Here is a 21,688-nt window from a genome sequence, read left to right as displayed (position 1 = left end):
TATTGCACAATGTCCATAAAAACATTTTACAGAATGAATAAATGTGATCAAACTATATCACACCACACAAAGTCACAGAACGAGAAACTTTTCAAACATTTCAATCTCTTACACAACGTAGTGTTAGATTCTGTTAAACTATTTTCTAAATGACTCACTCTGAATATTCACTCGTCTGCTACATGGATTCCTCCTAAACGACCCTAGAGTCACTCACAGACTGGTTTGGTCATGTAGACGTGGTTTTAGAGACAACCTAACGTCATGTTGGCTTCATTTTCTAAACCTGACTGAACCAAATGGGTGGGGCCAACGCTGGTGGAGGAGCCAAGAGTTCCTATTGGTCGGTTGGACCTTGCTCCACCGCCAGTCATAAACCCGGAGATGACAGGCTAGTGACGACATCGTTACTGGGAAAAGTTTTATGAAACTAAATTATAATTAGGAAATATGCTTTTATGAAATAAGGATAAACGGCTGATTTGTAAAATAAATAAATAAAAAGAGTTTCAATAAAGCTGCTATGGTGGAAACAAGTTCTTTTAGTAGAGATATTTTATGCTGTTTTCTTATTTAGTTATTTATTGCCAACATTTCTATTTATTTATTATTGATAATAATGTGCACTACAGACAAAAATAAAATCATGAAGTTGTTTTATTCCTACTTTACTGTTGATAACATTTCCCTCCCTCATGCTGTGTTTGTGGTCCTGTTCAATAATGTAACACATTTCCTTCCTCCATTATATACCATATATTAAGCTTTATTAATATTAAAGATAATATTTAGGCTTTGTATTTTTAGATATGCAGTGGAAAATTGTTGCATTTCTATTTTTAACCCTGCAGGCAGTGATTGACATGATTTGGCACCTCCAGCCACAGTCCTGCCATCAGCAGCTCCCTGAACATTATAAATTCTGCTGCATGTCGTCTGAATCTAGTTTAACACAAACTCATTTCACCAGGGAGGTCCTGGACATCTGTACCTGCTCAAGAACAAAGTGGCCACATTTGCCAAGGTGGAGAAAGAGGAAGACATGATCCAGTAAGTTTTGTTTCATTATGAAAGAACAATGCGTGTGTGTTTGTTGAAGTCTTTACATAGAAAGAAATGCAGCAGTTAGCCTGTTATTGTGATGTTTCAGTAGATTATTCAGTCTTTATTTTAAAGTTACAGTAGGAGGAGGAAATCGCATGTTACCGTAAATGTGAGGTAGTCATCAGTTTTCTGCATGTACAGTGGAAGAGATGCAAGATCAGAAAACAGTTTAAAGAAAACAGAAATGGGCATATGGTGTTGTACTTCCACATGGTTTCATTTGGATGATGATCCACCTGAGCACCTACCTGTTCCTCTCAGCTTCCTCTGTTTGCATCACAGTAGGTTTGAGGAGCTGTGTTTGCTTTGCTCAGTAATCACAGTATTACTGAACAGTCTAGACTCCTGCTGCTTCATGTTTACTCTGTTTTGTATGTTAGATATTTGTGAGTTTACTTCTTCTCTTACTGGAGGAAGTCATTCTGTGGTTGAAGCAGTAGAGGGGTCGTGTCAGGTCATCGGCTTCATCCGACTAAAAGGACGATGTTCATACAGTCACACAGACAGTTATCTAACGTTATCTTCGTTGAAAAAAGTGCTTATTTTGTATATCCCACAGCTGGTTGCCAAGGGGATTTTTACATCAAAAGGCAACCAAGCAAACTTGTTTGGTTAATTAATGCCAACTGCAGTTTAAACACCATTTTCAAATCATTTAAACAGCCACTGCCCTAAAATTACAGAACAATGCAACATTTTTAATAGTATGAATAAGTCCAGATTTTGTGTTTCTTAGTGTTATTAAAACCACACTTTTCCGTGCTTCCAGCAGGTGTAGAACTATAGAACCTCAAAGATCCTTCACCCATAAACTGCTGACCATTATCTGACTAGTAACTGAACTAGCTTTTAGCTGTCATGGAGTCTCTGCTCTTTGGGTTTTGATAGTTGATTTCTGGAACATTCCAGCAGATTTTCTGTCTTTGATTTTCCTCCTTTAATACCTGCTCTGTTGTACATGTCGTCTGATAAAAACTGTCTAATTTATGAATGGACAAGAAGGGGAACGTATGGTGATGAATAAGAAGGAAAACAAATGCTGTTAAAATGGAGAAATCCATGGACTGAAGGTGATGTTTGAGTGGCCGTGGCACATATCAGAGGACATGAAGTGAGAAAATGCGATGATGTAGGTGGTGTAGGCTTGGATGATGAGGTGGCAAACATTCCTGTCAGTGCTGCTCCACTGGAGCCGTCAGCAGACGCAAAACTCTGCTTTTCCCTTCACCTTTTCACACACAGATCTGTGGACTGCATGTGATTGATGCAAGTGATGGAAATCTCCAACCATAGAGAATAAAACATATTCAGAACTATGATTACAGCTGCGTGTCATCGGTTCAGTTTTCACCTTTACCCTGATCGTCTTCGTCCCTCCTCTGTCCTGTGACCAGGTTCTGGCGGCGGCTCAGCAGGCTGATGACGAAGCTGAACCCGGAACCGAACCTCATCCACATCATGGGCTGCTATGTGCTGGGGAGCGCTAACGGAGAAAAGGTAGCTGCCTTTGTGTGTAGCCTCAAGAACAAATAAGACTCTTTATCTCCACCACTGTAGTTTAGAAGTTTACTTAAAATGAATGCAACATCCTTACTCACAATCACAAACGTGCACACACACGCTTGGAGCCAGATGCTTTCTATAGAGCTGAGCAGATAAATCACCTCGACTGTCTGTTGGCTCTGCCTCTTCATATTCCAGAGTTTTGTTGGGTCTATCGAGGTGAAGTATGCTTTTTGTATATAGTATTTTCGTGTATGTGCAAGATAAGATAATGTGCAGGTAAGTGACTTTTTTATGAGTCTTAGTGGCAAGTGAATGAATTCTAACTTTCCCAGCACCTTCTGCTGCCTGGCTGCAGCTCTGATCCTGCTGTCAGGCTGCCACAGCACAGAGGGGAGGGGACGATGAAGAACAGGACGCACACACACACAAGAACAGGACGCGCGCACACACACACGCACACACACACAAGAACAGGACGCGCGCACACACACACACACACACACACACACACACACACACACACACACACACACACACACACACACACAGGGGAACAGTCTCTGACACCCCCTCAATCCAGCTACACACAAACACCTACTCACACACTCACACATTTGCTCTCCCACTCGTTCGGTACGCCTGCCATGACCCTTCCACCCCCGCAGGACTCACACACACTTACTATATGCAGACACGCTCACATACAGCATATGCACATGAAACATGCCCACACACTGAAATACTCATACTGCCCAGTGCAGCCGCATCTCGACACACTGTTTCACTGACTCATGTGATTGCTTACCGCAGTGTTAGATGTTCTAGTAAATACTCCTGTAGAGCTTCTCCTGACACACAAGTCTCACTTTGACATGAAGAATAATCTGAGCATGTCAGAGACAGGAAGGACATGTAATGCATGTTGGATGTGTGTATTTCTTCACCCTGATACATAGCCTAACCGCGCTAGACCCATGTTCCGATTCTGAAGACACAAGGGTCTAGGGAAGCTCGACAGGGAGGGAGGCGGGTTATAAGGTTGTCTTTCAAATCCCTCTGCAGCAATTGGGTAGGTATACAACCAATCAGCGCAACGAATAGGCTGACGTAGTTCCTAGAGCGCCGGCAGATTGTGGCTAAGTCCCATTAGCTTCCCAACCAGCGGAGCCAACTGGTGTATTAAGGATTTGCCATATCCCGTCGGCATAAGTCCAAATACGTCTTTCTTCTCAATGAAACACTTCAGTGCCGTCCTTTGTTTATCTTTCAAGTTAAATTTTAGCTTCAAATCTTTAAGGGCTGTGGCCAAAGCCGAGTCCAAAGATAACTGTTTATTGTACGCCGGTTGTTTCTGTCAGAATCGTCACGCCTCTGTCGTCACTTCGTTACCTTCTGACTCTACACTTCATGGTGATTGGTCCGGCCAGTTTTAGGAGAATCCAGCCTCGAGCCTTATGGAGGGTAACTAGACCCACCCTGACAGAGAATTAAATTCGTTGCCGTGGGTTGTCTAGCGTGGCTAGGCTACCTGATACAGTGCTTGAACACAGTGTGAAGCTGGAAACATAACAGTTATAGAAAGAAGTCAGAAACTGAAAACCATGTCTTATTGAGTCGGTTAATGTCATAACATTGTTTTAGCAGCTAACAAATCTCACAAGAAAAGCAGTCAGAGAGCTCAGTCCTCCTCCAAGGCTGCTCAGTCGTTGTATGATTTCCAACTGATGAAATCTTTTAAAAATTGTGGCAGAAATCATGACAACATAGAATGTGTACATTTAATGTAGATGTACGCACAAACTAAATGACCTTGCGCTGAGTATTGGCGTGTGTTCTGCATGTGTACATTATGTACGGATACTGGATCACGTGACCTAAATTTGTAGCGAGCAGCTGGAATTGATGGGACTCAGAAACACCCCCACAGTTTAATCAGTTGTTCCTTGGATCATTTCTGATGGATAAGTCCTGATAAGTCCTCAGAGGTGGATTTGTAGTAGGATCGCAATCAGCTGATGTAGTGTTCACTTGTTGTCATGGTTACAGTAATGCAGTACCGCTATCTGGCAGGAACCAAGAGATAGTCAGTGTTTTTCATCTCACCTGTCAGCTGCTGTCACGTAGTGCTTGATAAACAGAGTTAGAAAAGGAATAACATTGGTTAGATTATTAGCTATTATAAACATAGTTAAAGAAGTTTCCAGCAATGTAAGATAAAATAACTAAAATTCTAGAAAATCTGAAAACTACAATACAAATTAAGTATTTTGCGTTTTTTTGAAATTCAGCTGAAAATTCAGTCAGTAAGAAGTCCATAACTGTGAGGTCAAAATGGACAACCAGGACTTTATAGGAAAAAAAGTAACTTATATAGAGGAAAATATAGAAATACAATAGGTCTCTGTCTCCTCGTCACCAGGCCAGAGTGAGATTTAAAGAAAAAAAATTACTTTAATGTAATAAAGTCAGGGAGGGGCTTCGAGTTTCCTCATTAGGCCACACAGATATGAAGTTTAAATACTTTTTAGTTGCATCAGTAGCAGCTTGAATTACTTTTTTCTGAAATGTTTTGCAAGACAAGTTAACTTTTTTGGAAATAGTTCAGTGTTCCTTTTAGGTACATATAAGATTAGAAGCCAGACTGACTTACATCACTAAACGATCGTACAAGATGTGTTTTTGTAGTTCTGACAAGACTGAGAGAGCCATAAATCATTTAAAGTAAAAGAATGTCAGCAGTGAAAGGTCCCGATGAACTTTTATGAGTATAATATTAATATTTTAAATTTAATAGCTTGAGTTCATCATAAGGATTTAGTACAAATTGATTCACGGTTAGTAGACTATACTTTTAATAATATTTAATCTGATATTTGATCAGCATTTCATATGTTCTACTGCTCATCTCATGGTAAAGAGAGGGTTACAGGTCATGAATTCTGAGGATGCATCCCACATCTAACTGTGCTTCTTCCTCCTTCACAAACAGAAGGTGACTGAATTGAAATTTAGTTGAAGTAAAATTGAATCTTTGAGTTTTAGAGACGATGGTTTCCACTGCTGTCCTTACTGTATTTCTTTGTGCAGTGAAATTTAGCCAGATACAAACAAAGCTGAACTAGTTGGTGAATCAGTTTGTAAATGAAGTCTGTGATATACAGTTTGATGTGAAAATAATGTGAGAGAAAGCAACGCTATTATCTGGCTAGCAATTAATCTCCACCCTTATGTGTTTTATGGAATCACAGCCAGGTGGTGGAGTTAATTAGAAAATGATACACCAATGTTTCCCAATTGTTTGCTTCTGCGTCAGACTTGTACGTTCTGGATTTAAAGAACACCCAGCAGGAAAACAGTGTCACTGTGACATTTGGCATCGCCTTCATGGGGATTCGGTACAAGTCACACGAGGAGGGGGATGAACAAGGAAGGGCTTTTTCGCTGCATTTAACAATCTTCCCCCTGCTGCTGCCTGTGTGCACTCCTGCAGGCTCAGCTGGAGAACCTCTATTAATAGATCCACTCACTGGGCTACGGCTCTTCTATCAACCAACAGCCATCTTATGTAAGGGTCTAAAACCCAGGGCTTAGAGGTCATACTCATTTTCCTCAATCACTTTTTGAGTGAATATAGAAAGGTCATACTTTTTCGGGACAGAAACGGACACAGCTGTTTCAGGCTTATTTCTGGTCCTAACCCTGGTTAATGGTTCCTCCCTCCTCAGGAGCTCCATCCACCGCTGACCAGAAGCTTCAACATTTCTGGAGATGCTCCAACCCAGGCATCTGTCCATGACCAGTTTGGTCTTTGTCTCTGTCTCTCAGGTCTTTTTACCTTCTCTTGCATTCAGTATACTGACTCTAAAAAACAACTGTTCACTTTCTGTCTCATAAATTCCAGACGTTGACCATCACATTGTTTTCTTAAACTGTCATACTGGTTATGATGTTTTGACTCAGTGTAATAGACATATACAACAACATCAAATTCCACAATAATTTTTGTAACAGCAGGCTGGGGCCCTGTGTTTTTTTTCCTCTTTTTTTCTAACCAAGCACCACTGTTGCTATCATTTATCTTGCTGTCATGCTGTGATTTGGCAGATCTTCTGAGGCCACTTGGTGCTCCTATCTCCAGGCTTCAGCTGTTACACAAGTGTCTGGGGAAAGTAATCCATGGGCACTGGAAGATTAATACACAGAGACTTCATTCACTTTATATGTTCAGCTTCCATCATGTCCACTCTTTAATCATGATAGATACACTCTTCATTGTGTTCATCTACACACATATTAACACAGAGCTTAATTCTTGGTGTCAAACATTCAACAAGCTGTTGGAACCATTCCTCAGAGGTTTTGGTCCATACTGACATGATAGCGTCACACAGCTGCTGCAGATTTGTCAGCTGAACATCATGATGAGAATCTCCCGTTCCACCACATCTAAAGGTTCTACTGGATGGAGATCTGGTGACTGTGGAGGCCGTTGGAGAACAGAGAACTCATTGTCATGTTCTGGAAACCAGTCTGAGATGATCTGAGCTTTGTGACGTGGAGCGTTATCCTGCTGAAGGTAGCATCAGAAGATGGTCCACTGTGGTCATTATGGGATGGAGATGGTTAGCAACAATACTCAGGTAGTCTGTGGAGATTAAACCAAGATCAGCTGGTACTAAGAAGATATCCTCCACACCATTACACCTCAACCAGCCTGAACCATCGATCCAAGGCAGGATGGATCTTTGGATTTACTCCAAATTCTGACCATCTGAATGTTGCAGCTGAAATGGAGACTCATCAGACCAGCAGCGTTTTTCTAATCTTCTGTTGTCCAGTTTAGGTGAGTCTGTGTGAACTGTAGCCTCCGTTTCCTGTTCTTAGCTGAGGAGTGGCCCACAGTGTGGTCTTCTGCTGCTGTAGAACATCTCCTTCAAGGTTGGACATGTTGTGGTTCAGAGATGGTATTCTGCTTTCCTTGGTTGTAACCACTGGTTATTTGAGTTCCTGTTGCCTTTCTATCATCTCCAACCAGTCTGTCCATTTTCCTCTGACCTTCACATCAACAAGACGTTTTGGTCCAACCAACTGATCACTGGATATTTTCTCTTTTTTGGACCAATCTCTGTAAACCATGGAGATGATTGTGCATAAAAATCACAGTAGACCAGCAGTTCCTGAAATAATCAGACCCTCCATGCCACATTCAAAGTCTCTTAAATCCCCTTCATCCCCATTCTGATGCTTGGTTTGAACTTCACAAAGTTGTCTTGATCGTTGCAGTGAGTTGCAGTCTTGTGATTGGCTGATTAGTTATTTGTGTTAACAAGCATTTGAACAGGCGTACCTAATAAAGTGGCTGGTGAGTGTATATGTGTGAGTGCAGTATAATTGTACAACTGTACATCTATCCACAAAACAAAGTAGGGCTTTTGTACTGGATTATATTTTTGTTAACACCTGTAAGCCACCAGGTGTTTTCTCTGTTGGTGTGCTCTTTGATTAACAATAAAAGGATTAATTCAATTCCTTCAGGTTCACAGCTCTTGTAAAGCATTTTATTGCTAACAGCTTCCCTACACTGACCCCCACCTTGAGAAGTCATGGTCTATTGATGGCCTGTCACTGTAACGCCTCCAGGAAATGTCAGGGTTTAGCACCAGAGCAGGAGGCATTAGCTGTATAAGTAGTGTATGGCAGCTTGTGTTATCTTTCACCTCTCTAACCGTGTTCACGTCTGCGCCCTGCCCCTTTGTGTTCAGCACACCACTGTTATCCGCTGACCGTTTTCCTGCCTGCTGCATACCTGGTCATCATAGTAATTTTATTGACAGAGAGAAAGGGCCTTTAATTTACAGAAATGAGCGTAGAGTCCCTCTCTAGAATTAATTTCTCTAAATGTAAGAGCTGTGATAATTGATCAAGGAATCATTGAAATGTCTGAGTTTTTCTTCTTTTCAAAAATATGACCAAGTAACATCCAGCATACTGTATTAGAGCAATGATTATCAACCAATGGGTTAGTTGTGTTAGAAGACTATGGAGAAGCTCATTTAGAAGAAAAAACAACAACAAATAAAAAATAGGATTAATTCAAAGACAGTGAAAAATGTTAGCTAAAAGTAGCAGATAAATGATTAGATTGTTGTCTAAAGAAATTGAACACACAGTTGAATTTAATTAAATAGCCAAAGTAATAGTTAATTACTTTACATAGTTACACAGAGATATTGACTAATCAATCAAAAATAACAATACGAGCAGTTAGTTGAAATCAATGGATAGGTAGTTTAATAGTTAGCCTAAAGTAGTAGACAAGAAAAAGAGGTTGCAGTGATGGATAGCTAGTTTGAAGGTTCAGTTTGTGCTAATAATAATTCAGATGTATCTGACTGTATTGTAATGTATAAGATCTGCTTCACGTATTGAACCAAAACCATTTGGATCATGACAGACTATAAAGTAGCTCATACGATGGGATGCTAAAGGGCACATCGGACAAGAATAGTTTGGAACAGCTGATCAAAAAATCTCAAATATTATGTTTAAGAGATACCAAAGACACTGGATAATAAAACTGTGTCTGCAAGTTGCTTATTCATTTAATGAAAACATAAATTGCTTTCCAAAGACTTCGTATTTCAAATGACTCTCCTTGTTTTTCAATTCGTGGATTTTTTAAAATCTTAGTCATAGATACCGAGGTGTTGCCATAATGTTTGACATATGACAGCATAATTATCAAGCTCATAAATTACTGTGTGACATTGTTAAAATATATGTATATACTGAGAAGAATTTGTTGAAAAGCCAACAAAAGACAAAACTAGTTGCAATCATACAGTAGGCTTAGCTTTTCTTTTAAAATGGTCGTGACATTAGCGTGTTTTTATTTTGTTTTTTACTGAACAGCTCGAAGCGGCGTTTACTAACCCTAATCCTCTTTTAAATGACGTAAGTCCGGCACAATCTTCTGGAGATGAAACCTGCAAATGTCTTTTGACTGCTGGCCTCCGTGCGTGATGGCACTGGACCAAACCCCAGGGAGTGTAGGAGGAACTGGGACAATAAGGTGGAACTAGAGAGAGGAGGAGGTGGAGGAACTGTGGACAAAGGCCAGAGGCAGGAGTATCATCGACAGTGACAGGCTTCCAGATGCTGTGCTCGCACTCGGGAAAATTTGTCTCTAACCACTGTGGCTAAAGTGCTAGAATTTTGTTTAGCCACATTTAGCCACACTTTTTCAGTATCTGTACTGCAGCGCGCGAAGTTGTGGACAAAAGACAGTTGAGGACACCATCTTGGGCTTTGGGAAATACTGATACAATATATTTTTCACCCTTTTCTGACAGTTTATAGAACAAATAATTTATCACTCAATTGAGAAAGTAATGGACGGATTCAAAAAAAATAAAATGACCAATTAATTGCCAGCAAAATAGCAGCTGAAGGCCTGAACAGCAATAATACAAGAAGAAAAAAATGCATGGGTTACTAAGTTGGGATGCACAAGGACCAGGGGATTGGGGATGAGGGAAGTCTGTGTGTGTGTGTGTGTGTGTGTGTGTGTGTGTGTGTGTGTGTCTTGCTATCATTGTGGGGACATACCATTAACTCCCATTCATACCTAACCCATAACCCTTACCCTAACCCTAACCTTAACCAAACCCTAACCCTAACCAAAACAATGGCTAACTCTAAAGAAATATTTTTGCACTTTTACTTTTTTCAATAACAACAACATGGCCAAGAAAACACTGTTTAAACTTGTGGGGCCCGAATGAGGTCCCCGCAAGTGACATAGTTTTCGGTTTTCCTACAGTTGTGGGGACATTTGGTCCCCACAATGTAGCAAAAACATGGGCACACACACACACACACACACACACACACTTGCTACATGGTGAGTACCATTTTCTGCATTTAACTATGAAAGTGAGGACATTTTTACAAAGTGAGGACATTTTGGCCGGTCCTCACTTTGAAACAGCCATGTTTGAGGGTAAAGACTTGTTTTTAGAGAACAGGTATGAATTGAGGTTTGGTTAGGGTTAGGGTAAGGATTAAGTTTCAACCCGGTCTCACGGGGATTCGTGAAACTGTCACGTAAGTTTTAGTTTCGGTTTCGTGCGCACCAACACGATTTCGTCATGTTTTTCGTGCCGCTCACCACGAAATGTTTTTCGCTGTGGTAATCACATCTGAAAGTGGTTTATACCGGCGGATTCATGACGATCTAAGCTGTCCATCGGCGTATACTGCTTGTGTGATTGCGTTTGCGGCCGCCGGCCGCCGGACATTCTTGAAATTCCTATGCAAATTGGTAAGTGTACCACCGGCTTATGGTTAGGTTATGGTTAGGGTTATGGTTAGGGTTATGTTTAGGGACGATGTCATGCAAAATATAGCGTTGGATTCGCCACGGTTTTACATTAAAAATATAATATACACATTCTTTTGAAATACGTTCTGAGTGGCACGAAAAGTCCGCCGTTTAAAATACATTGGTGCGCATTTCGTGGTGAGCGGCACGAAAAACATGACGAAATCGTGTTGGTGCGCACGAAACCGAAACTAAAACTTACGTGACAGTTTCACGAATCCTCGTGAGATCGGGCTGTAAGTTTAGGCAATCAGTTGTGATAGTTAAGGTTAGGGTAAGGCTCTAGGAAATGCATTACGCTTATGGATGTCCTCACTAAGATAGAAGTACAAACATGTGTGTGTGTGGTTGTGTGTAGCAAAGGGGGAGGGGTGTTGGTGGAAATGGAGTAAGCCAGGTGCAGAGAGCGAGAGCTGTAGTCCGAATCCTTTTTTCTGATTGGCTGAGACGAGACACGTGACAGTGTGCATCTGTTAATGATCGGAAGCATTCGGGTCGTTCCGGTTATACTCGGTAGCGCTCTTCAGTAAAGGAGACGCGGTTTGTTATTTTCTTTGATTATCGTTCGGCAAATTACAAAAAAGTTGTAAGTTAACCCTTTTTTCACATTTATTAGGCAAAATTAGCTTCGCCACCATGGCTAAACATGCTAAAAATGGCTTTGCCATCCTGAATAGGCTTCGCCTATGGCGACGTGGCGAATGGCTAGCGCAAGCACAGAGATGATGTGTACCATGGAAATGTACAGCAGATAGACGATGGGAACAGCAGATGTGTTCATCTCGGGTTTTTCCAACAATATGCTAAAGATGCACAGTACTGGACTTGGGAGAGGACACATACATGTATGTTGTATCCAGTTTCTGGCATGGCCATATGTCACATCCTTCTGATGAGTAATTTCAAAGGCCCTTCAATTGCAGCCAACATAAGTTCTTTCAATCTCCAAACAATCTCAAAGATGAAAACACTTTTGACTGTGAGGCTTGTGGGAGCTAGCAATGATGCTACGATGAATCCTCTGCAGGTTTACTCTCATTTTTATCCTTATTCTTATTTATGCTGGTGGCTCAGACAGTCTGCTACACCCTGAAGGCCACATCCTTAGAAGTCTGTCACCGTTGAAAAGCACACAGCGACATGTCGATGTTCTGAGCTACTGTGGTTGGGCCATTTATTTGTTAATTGCTGTAGCAGGTAACGGCAACTCTAAAGAAGGATTTTCAGAAGATTAACAGAGATTTATACACTATCGTTCAAAAGTTCGGAGTCACTTACAAATGTCCTTATTTTTGAAAGAAAAGCATTTTTTTTCCAAAGAAGATAACAATAAATGAATGATAAATCCAGTGTAGACATAGTTAATGTGGTAAATGACTATTGTAGCTGTAAACGTCTGATTTTTAATGGAATATCTCCATAGGGGTACAGAGGAACATTTCCAGCAACCATCACTCCTGTGTTCTAATGCTACATTGTGTTAGCTAATGGTGCTGAAAGGCTCATTGATGGTTAGAAAACCCTTGTACAGTTATGTTAGCACATGGATAGCATGGTATCATAAAGCAGCACTGTTTTAGCTTTTAGGGCAAGTTATTTGAAAATTTGAGTGTGTTTATGAGAAGAAAGAAAGGAAAAGAAAAAGGTGAGATGTACCACGCAAAGCTACAGATTTCTCTATAAAAGCCTGATTTTAAATGAATCAGAAAGACATGTCTTATTTTTATACCTTCCTTAAATGACAGATGGTAAAACCTGGACACTATTTTATTTTATTGACTACAGAGGCATTAATTTAAATCATGTACAGATACTCTACAAAATACAACAATAATAAACCAACAGATGCTAAAATCATAGCAGAGAAATGATAAGTTCTTTTAAAAAAAAATGTTGAACTGAGCCGTATCGTTTTTTTTTTTTCAAATTGAGATAGATCTCAACATTTTCAATGGAAAGCATAAAAGTGTCTGGGTGACCTGACACTTTGGATTGGTAGTGTATGTTCAGTGTGAAATCCACAGGTCGTTGTTGCAGGAAGGCGTGTTAAAACATGCAGGATTTAGCACATCGTACAAGGTTTGAAAAAAAATTTCATACATCACCCAATCTTAAAAAAATGCTACGAGCACGCTTTTTCTGATTGAAAACTGCAGTAATGGGAAACTGGCTGTGTTTGGATTAGTGTGTGTCTCATAGCAAACAGTTTCCAGAGAAGCTCATCTTTTACTTCAAGTTGCAAAGCAGCTGGATTCACAATATCATGGTCATAGGAGAATTCAGTTTTCCAGACTTTAATGTGCTTGTGTCCGATGCACAGCTGTTTGGACCCTCATCCCCATGAGGAGCTGCTGCCAAGTTTGGTGTCTTATAGGTAATAGATGGTGATTGACAGGCATTTCATCCATCTACCTGCCAGGTATTTTCTGAAAGTGTCTGCTCTTTTCCAAACCATTTCCAAGGACGCCTACTCAAATGGTTCTCTGTAACAAACCATCTGGCTTGTAGGGTTACATGGTACCAACACCTTTTAATGAAGACTTTTCATTCCTTAAATGCAGACTCTCAGAGAAATGATATCAGTTTTATATGTGCATCTTGGTCATTTACAACCCAGAGGTCTGGGTCAGCGTTTAAAAGCAGGTTCAGTGCATTTAGATGGGTTTGCCCTTCACTTCCTCCCTGCATGTGATCCTGCTCTTCTGGCCTATACTTCAATATAGATCCACTTATAGAGACAGATGTGTCTATATGGGTGGAAAACATTACCGTAAGTGCCTTTCTCTTTTATTCTGCTGTTGCGGTGTAAGTGGCACATTGACCTTTTGCACATACACTCTGCTGCGGTGCTGCATGAACACAATCAAGGTTGTGTCGGGCCTCCTCCAGCTCTCTGCACACAGCCCCATCTCTGCATCATCTCTGCTCTGTTTGTTTTCTTTTGATAATGCCTGGTGGCATTTGGAATGAAGTCTTCTCTCTCTCTGTAACCATTTCTCCGTCTCTCTCCCTCTTTGCCTGCAGCTTATTCAGACTCTGAAGAGGCTGATGAGACCCTCCTCAGTCGAATTCAAGTCCCCACTAGAGCTGTCGGCACAAGGTGAGAGCGCTGCATGCAGCTCTGATAATGGTTTTCTGCTGTCTCTTCACAGATAACACACACTTACTCCACCTTTGCTACGGAGGATTTGCATCCCACAACATGCACACACATGAAAAAAACACGTATAAAGTGTTTGCATTGATTCACGGCTGTGGGACTCAGCATTACTCCAGCTGAATGTTAATGGCGTACATTAATCAATGCCGGAGAGCACATTAGGGAGTGTGAGCAAACATACAGGTGTGAACTCTGCTGAGCTCTGAGCACATCCCTCATCAGTCATTTTCCTGACATCTATTGATGCCATGCTAATTATTTTCTATTAAAACGTCATTATTGCCTCCGTGTGTTTTCCCATCCTCTATTGACCCACCGCACTCCGCTGTGAAGAGGATTCAGCACGTTGTCTAGGAATAATACGATGTAGACGAGGAGAAAGACAAACAAAAAGAAAACTGGCAGGTCAGAGGTGAGCTCTTAAACCTGATTAGAGCCAGCAGCTGCACAGTTCCAATCTGCCCTCCTCTTTTTAGTTCATTCACTGCATTTTCAGGTCAGCTTTGGAAGTGCAGATTGCTTTCTGCATATTGAACAGTTAGCTAAGTGCACATGCGCTGCCTTGAGCACAGCGAAGCGTTTGTGTTTTCTAGGTCGTTGATCCAGAGGTATTGGATTAGGATTCATTACAGTGAAGGCTCTTAAATCATTGTACATATGAGGTGTGTAACGTTATGATTTTCAATCCTTTTTTTAATGATTTCTTAATGCATAGTTGCATCCACTTAGACTTCACAGCATTCTTTCTCTCAGCTGAGATCCATCTTTTGTCCCGGAAGGAATATTATCTCTGCAGCCAGAGGATCCAAGCATTCCCAGCAGTCCCAGTCCTACCTAGTCCTCCCAGTGCTTTTTGACCATTTAAATAGACTGTTAGAACTCTATGACTCTTCTGTACGGTGGCCGACAGGGGCAAACACACTGCAAACCGCAAAAGCGCTGCAAACACAGAAATGATCCAAAACCAAAAACTCACAAACGCATAAAACACATGCAAGAAAAAAAAATGCTGCAAGAGAAACATGCTGCAATCACAGAAACGATGCAGAAGCAAAGACTTACAAAATCACAAAACAGATGCAAATGAAAAATGCTGCAAATATATAAAAACACACACAAACCCCCAGAACAACCGCAAGAGAAAAACGCTGCAAATTCAATCCACAATGGAAGTGCACCAGACACGAAGAAGGAGAGAAGAAGGAGAAGCAGAAGAAGAAGAAAGTGAAAGTGTCTGATATTTTTTAGTGTGAAAAGGTACGTTTTCATTTAGTTTTAGCATCATGTTTTACTTGGCTGGCATCTTTTATACAATATTATTTTTATACAATATTATCGAAGAGCAGCGCACAAACGTTGTGGATTGAATTTGCAGCGCTTTTGCGGTTTGCAGCATGTTTGCCCCTGTCGGCCACCGTACTTCTGACTTTAAAAAAATAAAAAAAACATTTTGCTGGTCATTGGTAAATGATAGAAAGACACAATTTGTCCAGATTTTTTTCTGAAAAGCACAAGAATAACTGTTTATTTATGGTACAAAATTCTTAACCATTGTCTGGTTTGGAATGGTTCAGCAGGTTGAACTGATTGAATTCTACTTTCTACTTTGCAACTGAGAAATAAGAAGTTTGCTTTCCATATGCTGATAAAGCTAGGAATGGGGCTCATACTGGAGCCCATGTCTCATAAGGGTCTACGGCTTCTATTGTTGACCTTGTGTTTGGAACACGCACACACACACACACACACACACACACACACACACACACACACACACACACACACACACACACACACACACACACACACACACACACACACAGCTTTTACCCAAAATACAAAAACGTTTAGTTTCTCTAGAAATGAGCAACTAAAAGTCTAAAAGTAGCTACATGATTAACATTTGATCAACAACTGAGTTTGTTTTCACAGGTGTGTGATAAATGTAATTTCATGGTTTAATCAGAATCTATCATTAGACATGGTGTGAAAAATGCCTCCTCCTCAGCACTTCTTCTCAAACAACAGCAGCGTGAGCAGAAACTGTCCTCTAGAGTCACGACAGTAGCCTGAGCTGTTGCTGTGAGCTTCACTAGTCAGACACACTCAGCAGCTGCAGAGGACGAGATGAAATGGAACCAAGACAGGCAGCGTTTTACTGCAGTAATGAGAAAACGGTTCATTTTTTATTCTTTAAGGACTGACATTGAAATATCGTAAAAATGTGTTTGTAAAATGAGTAAAAACTTAGTTTGGCTGAACGTGGCAGCACAACAAACTGGTTTCTACACTGGAGACCAAAACAGCAGTGGATTGGAAAGCTGAAAGCAGAAAGTGACCCTGAATGATGAGACGGAGCACCAGCAAAGGAAATTACAGAGAGTGTTGGCTTTTTATGTCAGGAAACTAGTAGAGTCCTTTTGGGGGGTTCCGTGACCAACCTCTCCGTACCTTTTTTTCTCAGTGGATTTGGCATACTAGACCAATTTGAAGGAAATTTAGCTCCTATGTACCTCCCAAAAATGACGGCTAACTTTTTTATAGCCCAAAATCCAAAATGGCCGCCAAAATGACTGCCACCCCCTATATCTCAGTAACTAATTCAGCTAGGAGGATAATTTTGGTGTCTAGACATAGGTTTTGGGGGTCAAGGATTCCAATTCTGCCATCAGTTCACTTGTAAAACAATTCGCTCCTCTTAAAACTGATAACTTGGCTGAAACACCCAAATAGGCCAGAAGTAGCAGATTTAAAAGTAGAATTTAGAATTTAGAATTTAGCGGATTTAGAAGTAGCGGTGGTAGCGGATTTCCCATCCAAAAGCTGTCTCGCAGTCTGGAACCGATGCAATCAGTGTATTGAGCCTTGACCTCAGGACCGGATCATCCAGATGTACCGTGTGCAACTTGAACTTTGTCCAGGCATCTTTTGTTGATAGGAGGAGCAGTTGCCCCCAGTCTTGGTGACTGCTTTTGTGTGGTCCCTTATTACACCACACACACAGGTTCTTGTCGTGCACGACACCCACACTAGACCGGAGTTTCTTCGGTGAAAAGAGAGTGGCAGCTTGAGATGGATCCTCCTGACCTGGTTGACTGTCTCTTTCAAGATCTTCCTGTAATTTTCGCTTTCGGTTTTCTGCTTGAGAAAGACTGCGCTTGCTGGAAAGCGTGGTGTAGCAAGTGTTGTGCATGAAATGACCTTTTGGTCCTTTCCCCCAATCCACATTTTCACATGCATTCTGAAAACGATCCAGTCCCTTCCATCTTAAAGACTTGTCCCGATCGACTGCCATTTTTGCTCTGTGATATTATCCAGAGAGTCGACTTGGGTACAGGGTTGACCACAATGTAGAATGCATTCGTATTTGGCTGAAGACGTTGATGGTAACTCATCACTGTCGCTTGCAGAATCCATTATTCAGGATATGTCTGAAAATTAAGAAGAGAAACCAACATCAGCTTTCTAGGTGCCATAGCAGTTGAGAAACAAAGAAAATTGTATAGCGGCTTCCATATTGGCGGCCATATTGGATTTCTCTGCTATGGAATTGTTTTACAAGTGAACTGATGGCAGAATTGGAATCCTTGACCCCCAAAACCTATGTCTAGACACCAAAATTATCCTCCTAGCTGAATTAGTTACTGAGATATAGGGGGTGGCAGTCATTTTGGCGGCCATTTTGGATTTTGGGCTATAAAAAAGTTAGCCGTCATTTTTGGGAGGTACATAGGAGCTAAATTTCCTTCAAATTGGTCTAGTATGCCAAATCCACTGAGAAAAAAAGGTACGGAGAGGTTGGTCACGGAACCCTCCAAAAGGACTCTACTAAACTCATGGTACCATCCATCTATCATCTATCATCCATCCATCATCCATCTATCATCCATCATCCATCCATCATCCTTCCATCATCCATCCATCATCCATTATCCATCCATCCATCATCCATCTATCATCCATCATCCATCCATCATCCATCTATCATCCATCATCCATCCATCCATCCATCATCCATCTATCATCCATCATCCATCCATCATCCATCATCCATCTATCATCCATCATCCATCCATCCATCCATCATCCTTCCATCATCCTTCCATCATCCATCCATCATCCATTATCCATCCATCCATCCATCATCCATCTATCATCCATCATCCATCCATCATCCATCTATCATCCATCATCCATCCATCCATCCATCATCCATCTATCATCCATCATCCATCATCCATCCATCATCCATCTATCATCCATCATCCATCCATCATCAATCCATCATCAATCCATCCATCCATCATCCTTCCATCATCCATCCATCATCCATCCATCCATCATCCATCATCCATCCATCATCCATCTATCATCCATCATCCATCCATCATCCATCCATCATCCATCCATTCATCCATCATCCATCCATCATCCATCCATCATCCTTCCATCATCCATCATCCATCCATCATCCATCCTTCCATCATCATGGTCATGGGGGGTGGAGTCTATCCCAGCTGACTGAGGGTGAAGGCAGGGTTCACCTGGACAGGTAACAGTCTATCACAGGGCTACACATAGAGACAAGCAATCACACTCACATTCACACCTACAGACAGTTTAGAATCACCAGTTAACCTCAGCATGTTTCTGGACTGTGGGAGGAAGCTGGAGAACCTGGAGAAAAGCCACACATGTACAGGAGAACATGGAGACTACATGCAGGAAGATCCCAGGAAGGAAGGGACACGAACCGGGGATCTTCTAGCTGCAAGGCGAGCAGCCCTCAGTGACAACAATCAGTCGAAATATAAACCATCCAATGCAAATATGACCTTATTTACTTGTAATTAGTTAATTAGGTTATTGAGATGTATATGAATAAGAACAAATTAGAATAGTCTGAAAGATTTAAAGATTCTGGTTTTGTTTTATAGAAGCACCATCCTGCCTTAGAACACTTTAGCTCTTTTCCAGCTAGAACATGAAGTCAGCAACCAGATAAGAGTGATTCAGACTCCCCCACACAACACATAATCAGACTGCAGGTCTTAAGTGCAGCACATTTGTGTGTCTTGCTGCATTGTGATATTTATTATCAGTGCCGACAGCACACAGAACAATAAGAACAGTCAGGAGTCACTCATCAAAATGGGCCAGTGTAGTGTCAAATAACTGGTTCTTCCCTGAAGAGTTTACATGCTTCAGTGGTCCTCCTTAAAACCTGCCTGGTGTCGATGAAAAAGCTGTGAGGCCCCACGGTTTGACTTCTGGTACGTACTGATAGCTTCAATCAGGATTTTAATGTTAGAGGTAAGTTAAATAACAAGTTACTGTGGAGTGAAAAGGAGCTTTTCACCAAATGTCACAAGTTAGTCTGTTTAAACAAAAGGACTTCTAAAGCTATAATGGCATTAAAAGCCTTCCAAACACCATCCAACTCTTCCTGTTGTGCCTCCAGAAAGTAAAGGAGCTTCACTCCAGATGCAGATCCCTGAAATGTTTTTTTTTTTTTTTTGTTTTTTTCCCCCTGGACCGACTAATGGAAAAGCAGTGACTGATGAAACCACGACACAAAGTCAAGCAGCTCTGTGACCCACATCCTTCTCCTGCTGTGATCTCAGAACTGTTTCTAAATCTGATGACTGTCAGGGGTATCATACTGAATACACAAAATCTGAACAGGAGAAAAACAGTCATCCTTTTCCCTGAGATACACCTGAAGCTACAACCAGCACACAGGAAAACACACGTGAGGCTCTTGAAATTCAGAATCCTTTTCCCTGGCTGTGTGTGAGCAGCAGAAATAATTCTTGGCACTTAGATTTCATGAGTCATTTCTGCAGTAAAGATGTTGAGAGACTCTATGAACTCATATTCAGCTGTGCTGAATGTATTTCCTCGGTAGTAGTTTGACATGTTAAAGGATCTACTACCACCTCCTGCAGGTTAACCTGCTTTAACCAAACAAAGCTGACTCACTACAAACGCAGTGAAATAATCAGAATCACAGCCACATCCCAGAGTCCATCCATGGAAAAAGAACATCTGATGTTGTAAACACATAGCTGTCTTTCTGTAATTTATTCTATTCCATAGCTGCTCATCAGAAATGCTGTAAGAAGTGAAACATGGAGGCAGAGATCATTTCATTGATCAGTGCATTGCTGGCATCCTAAAGGCTCTAGAGGAGGTGTAGCACAGAGATTACAGAGCAAGACCACAAATCTGAAAGCACAAGTTTGACAAACACACAGAAGCAGTCTGAGAGACAAACAGGACATCTGAGCAGCAGCATGTCTGAGCTGGAAAAACCTGAAAATATAATGCTTTCAAACTGAAACACCCTCCACTCTTGAATAAAGACAGGAACATAACTCCATTTGTTTTGAGTTTGTTCCATTTTTTGGAGCTGTAGTCCAGTGAGCAGACTCTATCTAGTATCAGCATGTTTCAGGTTTATCTGCATTGAATGTAACAGCTGCATATATGCACACTCATCCCTGTATCATTTGTTCTGACAGGTTTTCTATTTGTTATTTAGTTATTACTTGATTTATTCTATTTTATTTTTTACTTCAGCCGTTCTTTTACACTGAAACATTTGCTGCTTACATGAAGCGACACAAGGAGACGTCAGCAACTTCCTGCTCACACAAGTTAAATATCAAAATCAAGATTCTTCTTTTGTAATGATTTATTCGCAGCTGACTGGAGAATGAGCACCACTAACTGTTTACCTTGATTAAACAACATCTACTGCATTAGTTCACATTTTCTTTTGCAGATTTTCCTAAAGTTTTTTTAAAGCTGGGGAAAAAAATTAACGTGTAAATTTACAAATTAAATATCAAAATTAACCTTGATTTGAGCATAGAAACTAAATGTCCTAAACCGTGTTTGTGTGTTGGATTCATCAGAAATATTGAAAGAATTTATTTTTTTCATTTTGCGATTCTGGGCGGCACAGTGCCTAAGGGGTTAGCTCTGTCGCCTCACAGCTAGAAGATCCCCGGTTCGTGTCCCTTCCTTCCTGGGATCTTTCTGCATGGAGTCTCCATGTTCTCCTGTACATGTGTGGCTTTTCTCCAGGTTCTCCAGCTTCCTCCCACAGTCCACAAACATGCTGAGGTTAACTGGTGATTCTAAACTGTCTGTAGGTGTGAATGTGAGTGTGATTGTTTGTCTCTATGTGTAGCCCTGTGACAGACTGTTACCTGTCCAGGTGAACCCTGCCTTCACCCTCAGTCAGCTGGAATAGGCTCCACCCCCATGACCCTGATGAGGATTAAGGTGTATAGATGATGGATGGATTTTGCAATTCAGAATTTTCAGATTATTATAAAGAGGAATAAGAAAAGGACTCAGACAGCAGTCCTCCTCCAAGGCTGCTCATTCCCCCTTATGTCAGAAATGCAGCATTAGTTTATTAGTTATTGATGATCAGAAATCATCATAGAATGTGTCCATCTACTATAGATGTACCCACAAACAAAATGACCTTACACTGAGCACAGGCATGTGTTCTGCATGTG

The 21,688-nt window shown here is 41.1% G+C and overlaps 1 protein-coding gene across 1 annotated transcript in view; it reads left to right on the top strand.

The window, feature by feature from the left end:
* The window catches only part of nsmfb (NMDA receptor synaptonuclear signaling and neuronal migration factor b), a 78,040-nt gene that overhangs the window by 48,749 nt on the left and 7,603 nt on the right, over positions 1-21,688 (top strand). Inside the window, exons 13-15 of the mRNA XM_022218323.2 lie at positions 971-1,050; positions 2,499-2,601; positions 14,018-14,093. Of these exons, the coding sequence (XP_022074015.2) occupies positions 971-1,050; positions 2,499-2,601; positions 14,018-14,093 (259 nt within the window). The remainder of the gene's footprint in view (positions 1-970; positions 1,051-2,498; positions 2,602-14,017; positions 14,094-21,688) is intronic.

The sequence above is a fragment of the Acanthochromis polyacanthus genome, chromosome 7, assembly GCF_021347895.1.
Source record: "Acanthochromis polyacanthus isolate Apoly-LR-REF ecotype Palm Island chromosome 7, KAUST_Apoly_ChrSc, whole genome shotgun sequence".
Classification (NCBI taxonomy): Eukaryota; Metazoa; Chordata; class Actinopteri; family Pomacentridae; genus Acanthochromis; species Acanthochromis polyacanthus.
Note: the sequence above shows the minus strand (reverse complement) of the source record. Positions and strands in the feature narration are given on the sequence as shown.